At 52.8% G+C, this 5,479-nt stretch overlaps 1 protein-coding gene and 1 non-coding gene across 2 annotated transcripts in view; both read left to right on the plus strand.

Moving 5' to 3' along the window:
• Positions 1 to 5,479, plus strand: part of Ddx39b (DExD-box helicase 39B) — an 11,445-nt gene that overhangs the window by 1,997 nt on the left and 3,969 nt on the right. The window contains exons 3-6 of the mRNA XM_055591924.1: positions 485 to 612; positions 744 to 836; positions 2,390 to 2,573; positions 4,538 to 4,656. Of these exons, the coding sequence (XP_055447899.1) occupies positions 485 to 612; positions 744 to 836; positions 2,390 to 2,573; positions 4,538 to 4,656 (524 nt within the window). The remainder of the gene's footprint in view (positions 1 to 484; positions 613 to 743; positions 837 to 2,389; positions 2,574 to 4,537; positions 4,657 to 5,479) is intronic.
• Positions 2,625 to 2,701, plus strand: LOC129665397 (small nucleolar RNA SNORD83). Its single transcript, XR_008718372.1, has one exon. It is a non-coding gene; the product is annotated as a small nucleolar RNA SNORD83 (small nucleolar RNA).

Consider the following 5,479-nt stretch of genomic DNA (forward strand, 5'->3'; position numbering starts at 1 on the left):
TTTTTTTTTTTTTTGAGTATTTGGACTTGGAGAGGGCCTGGTTGGACCTTTAGTTTCCCTCTTTTGGGCCAGACCAACTGTGGTCTCTGAAAGCCGTAATGATCAGTCTAGAAAGGCTGTCTTCTGGGTCAGGTACCGAGTCCTTCATTTTGTTCAAGGTTGCCAGGTTACATGACCCAAAAGCACGGCAACCTATATAGGAGAGGTGGCCTGTGGCAGGCAGTCCAATTCATGGATTGTTAATATAAGAAAAATAGGGACAGCCAGAACGCTGACGGTGAGCTGTTGCGGGGGGTTTTCATGGCACCAGGAGGCCGGGAGCAAGGATGCGCTTAGGAAAGTTTGATTTGGGTGTGAATGTGATAAGGGGACAGAGGTAGGACAGGGTCTGAAAGGTGACAGGGACCAGGTAAAATCCGGTGTGTCGTCTAGGAATAAAGAGGGTTGGAGGGGTGCAAAATGACTCTCTCCTTTGTCCTTGTAGTCCAGCATGAGTGCATCCCCCAGGCCATTCTGGGGATGGATGTTCTGTGCCAGGCCAAGTCAGGCATGGGAAAGACAGCGGTGTTTGTCCTGGCCACACTGCAACAGCTGGAGCCGGTTACCGGGCAGGTACGCCGGGGCCAGGGCTGGGGGTTCTTGGGGTTGATAATCTGGAGCTGGCCTTCCCCGGCTGTTCAGGGGCGTGTTCTGTTGTGACAGAGGACTGACTGGTGTGTTTGCCCCTGTTTGCTCCTTCCAAGGTGTCTGTTCTGGTGATGTGCCACACTCGGGAGCTGGCTTTTCAGATCAGCAAGGAGTATGAGCGCTTCTCAAAGTACATGCCCAACGTCAAGGTGAGGGGGGGACCCTGCACAGGGAGGCATGGGGGCTTGGAGGCTCCAGGAACTCTGGAGCACAGTGACTAAGGCATTAGCTGCAAGAGGCCCTGTGCTGTCACTTCTGACTTCCTTCAGGCTGGGGTGCTCTTGTGCGGCTGCCCTTGCCGGTTCAGTGGTGTGAACACAGGTGTATGTTCCTGAGCTCTGGCTGAGCTCTGCTGGTTCTGCCACAGAACGCTTTGACTAGTTAGGTGGGTAATAGGTTTGGGTTGCAAATTCGGCTGCCCCTGGGCCCTGAGTTTATACTTACGATTCTCTTTCCAAGTTAGCCTGGTAGGCCTCAGCCTAGACACAGCAGGCCGTGAGCCTGAGCTTCCTGAGTAGTTGGGACAGGCTTTTGCCACCTGGCTTGTTCTCCTGTGCTACTTGCTGGATTGCTTGAGAGTGTGGGACGGGCTGTGGCAAGAGGAAGCAGAGGCTCTTGGAGCTGTTCTGTCCTATACAGAGAGCATGGAGCTCCCTGGGTCTGTTATTCAGAAAGCTCCTAATGTTGGGATCAAATCCGAGGCTGGGTGTGGTGTGTGAGCTTGTGGATCAGCTGGTTGGTCTGAGAGCGCCATCCCTCCCCTCCCTCATCAGTTACCTTCCTAGTGGGAAGATCAGAATTCTCTGCCAACTTTCTTGACTAACAAAGTGTCCTGGGGAACCTGTGGAGTCACTCCCTGAGTTGGGGTTGGCTTGTTCTCCCCTCAGTGGTTATTACAGACTGAAACTTGACATTTGAAAGCTTGATGGATACAAGGGAAAACATTTTGAACAGGAATGCTCCTGTTTGCCACAAACCTTGTTAACCATTTGTGGTTTTGGGATTGAGAAAGGGGGAAGTTGTTTCCCATAAAACAAACTTCCTGAGTATTTCTTTCCCCGTGACACTGGGCAAGTCCATGTGCTACATAGTGTTAAAGCTCAGATCCCAGCATTCACCTAGTGGATACACAAGACATGGCCTTCATCTCAGGAGGCAGAGGTTCCGGCCCAGCCAGAGCCATAGACTGTCTGAATGCCAGTTCAGTTAGGAAAGCTTGGCTGTGGGCTTGTTTTTGTTGTTTGTTTGTGGTACCTCACACTTACCTGGTGGCTTCTTGCTGTCTTCATTCTTGTGTGGAGGCCTTTAGTGTCATATGTGCCTCACTGTGTAGGCCCGCTAGGGCTGGATAGAGAGGTCCTGTCAAAGTCTAGGGAAGCAAAGACTGCCCGCCCACCCCTACTCCCCACTAGCCCTGCAGGCTGAGCACCTCACTTTGTGCCTTGCCTGGATGGTTGGAGGCACAGGAGTCATTGCAGCCCTGTCAGCTAACTACACTCCGCTAAAAGGGCACGCTGGTGTTGGCCAGGGAGAGCCATGCCTTCCCTGTGCACTTGGGCCACAGAGACAGGCTGGTCTACAAGGCGTGTTCTAGGCCACAAGGGCTACACAGTAAGACCTTGTCTCAAAAAAGGAGGTGGGGAGAGAATGGGAGCACCTGAGACCTCGGTTTCCTTCTTGTGACTCTCCTGTCGCCTGACAGGTGGCAGTGTTTTTTGGCGGTCTGTCTATCAAGAAGGATGAAGAGGTGCTGAAGAAGAACTGCCCACACATTGTCGTGGGCACTCCTGGCAGGATTCTCGCCCTGGCTCGAAATAAGAGCCTGAACCTCAAGCACATTAAACACTTTATCTTGGACGAGTGTGACAAGATGCTTGAACAGCTCGGTGAGTGGCGGTGCCTGGCCGGTCTCAGGCGTGGGAGGAGCTGCCCGTGGAGCCAGATGATGCTTGTTGGACACAGGAGCACTTGTGTGCAAGGACGACTCTTGATCTATCACCCATGACTGATGGCTCCGGGTCTCCTTTTCTTCCCCTGGGGCTGGGCATTGAGCTGGGGCCTGGTGTGAGCTGATGTGTGCTGTGTGGTGAAGCCACACCTTTCTCCTCGCCCTTCCTTTCTGTGGTGCAGAGTGAAATGAGCTGCTGATAGAAGCCAGTCCTCCATGCTTGCCCTGTGGACAGATGCTGTGCTGTTCAGCTAGAGCAGGCCGTGCCAGCCCTTGCATCCCAGCATAGCAAGCGTGGTCAGGGTTCACACGGGAGCAGGGTTCTGGAGGTAGATTCTGTGCTTCATCTGGGGAACGATCACAGCAGGTCATGTGCTCAGGTGGGAGTGTGCCACGTGGGGGTAAAGAAAGTTCTCATCCCGAGTTTCTCTGGGCGATGCTAGAGAAAAGGCACGGGCTGCCCTTTGGGAGGACCTGGGGTCGATCCTCACCCACATGGCAGCTTATAATAGTTGTAATGGCAGAGGATCTCCTCCCTCTTAGCCTCCGTGGGCACCATACAGAAGTAGGGTGCAGACAAAACACGCACACATTAAAAAGCAGAGCAAGAACTGTGGGGGAAGAGCTGCAGCGCTGGTTCTGTGGTTAAGAGCACTGGCTGTTCTTCAGAGGTGATGGAGCTTCAGTTCCCATGGGGATCTGCAGCTCCTCTGGCTTCCTTGAGCACTAGGCACATACATGTTACATGCAAGCAAGAACATACGTACATAGTATAAATTTAACCATCATGCGGCACCAGGTGGTGGTGCTTTAATCCCGGTATTTCCCAGAGTCTAAGGCAGGAGCATCCCTGGCTGGTCTGTAGAGAGAATTCAAGGTTATCCAGGACTACGTAGAGAAGCTCGGGAGAAAACAAAGGAAGAGATAAGCTTACATGCCCTTAACCCCAGGTGGATATGAGTCACAGGCCAGCCAAGGGCTACATAGTGAGACCTTAGCTTTAAAAAGCAACAAAACAAACCAGAAAAAGAGTTTGCTCTTAACTGAATTGGCAGAGTAGAAAAAGAGTGGAACTCCAGGAAAAAGTCTTTCCAAATGGCCTTTGGCTATCCCAAGATGACAGAAAAATGGTGAGCCATGGAGAGTCCATGTTTGCCTGGCTGAACAGGGCTGTGAGACTAGAGCTGAAGGTGGAAAGCACAGAGTTCACTGATGTCTAAGTAAGAGCTGGAGACTGGCGTAGGAAGAGCAGCTGGGGAAGGGCCTTCAGAGATGGGTGTTGGTTTTCTTGTGTGTCCATGCGTGGTCTCTGTGTAGCCCTGTTTAGCCCAGAACTCACAGAGATCTGCCTACCTCTACCTCCTGGGTGATGGGGTTAAAGATGTGCATGACCACACCTGGCAAAATAGTTTTTTAGTTTAAGTTTGTTATTTTTAACTGTGTACTTGTACATACGTGCTCATGCCCGTAGAGGACAGAGGCATTGGGTCCCCTGGAGCTAAGGTACAGGGTCCTCTGAGAGAGCAGCGAGGGCCCTTGACTGCTGGACTCTCAACCCTCGTGCTTCGTGTTTAAGATGGTCCCTGAGCCTCGTCACCATTTTTGTAAATTTGGACTTTAGGTTCAGTCATACTTGGTGGCTGAAACAGGAGTGGAACCTGACCTCGTGTCTTTGTCGACGCGTTGCTTTTTCTGTGTTGTTACTATCCACACCTCCTGGTCCCCCCTGCTCTACCTCCTAAGTGCTAGGAGTTCAGGCATGTGCCACCAAACCCAGCCTGCTCAGGAGATGGTGCAGAGGAGGTCACAGTCCTGGAGTGACTTCCTTCCGTTTTCAGTGGTTGTGGCCTCACTGCTCATAAGTCACAGACTCATTTTCTTCTGTAAATTCTCTTCTTGCAGACATGCGTCGGGATGTCCAGGAAATTTTTCGCATGACCCCCCATGAGAAGCAGGTCATGATGTTCAGTGCTACCTTGAGCAAAGAGATACGCCCAGTCTGCCGCAAGTTCATGCAAGATGTAAATACCCTTCTACCTTCTCTCCCTCCACTCCCCGCCCGCTGCCTCCTCCCTCTCCTCGCCCTCTTCCTCCAGACTCCCCTGTCCTTCAAGCACCAAGAAGGGAAATTGTGCCCATCTGGGAGCAACAACTCCTTGAAGAAACACAGAGGCAGAGACAGTTAGTGGTAGGGTCTGCGTGCCAGGGAAACTCCGGAAGACTTGGTCGGGTTAACGTGAGAGCGGGTAGTGCTTGACATTTTTTTGACATTTCACAACACAACATTTTTGAACCTCTTCTCCCTTTCGGGGGTAGGGCAAGATTTTGTGCCCTGTCACCCTCCCATCGTCTCCTCCACACCCCCCTCCGCCACGCACCCTCCAGGCGGCATGGAGCGTTCAGCTGGAGCCTCGGCTCACCGAAAGTCACACATCTCAGTGGCAGGAGAGCAAGAGAGGGACAGTTAGGGTCAGGGCCTGTCCAGAAGAAGAGCAACAAACAGCACCAGAAATCTGCCCTTCCCAGCCACCAGGGGCGGGGGCCTTTGGCACCTCAGCCCCCAGTCCCCTACTCCTTCCTGCACACACCTCCTTGTGCCCATCGGAGCTGTGGGTGATGAGCTGGCAGCAGAGAAGCACTGAGGCACGGCGGGAGAATGCAGACCTGCGAGCGGTGGATGGCAGCAGCGGAGGCCTCGGGAGCCTGACCAGGATGCTGAGGACCAAACCAGCCTCTTTTTCTGTTCCCGGTTTTTTCCTGAACCTAATGTGCTGTACCCCGTGGTCCCCATACTTGTTGGGGGAGGGGTGTCCTGAGTGGGATGGTGGGAATGTTTTTTTTTGT

Source organism: Psammomys obesus, unplaced genomic scaffold (genome assembly GCF_907164565.1).
Source record: "Psammomys obesus unplaced genomic scaffold, mPsaObe1.curated_primary_1811, whole genome shotgun sequence".
Lineage (NCBI taxonomy): Eukaryota > Metazoa > Chordata > Mammalia > Rodentia > Muridae > Psammomys > Psammomys obesus.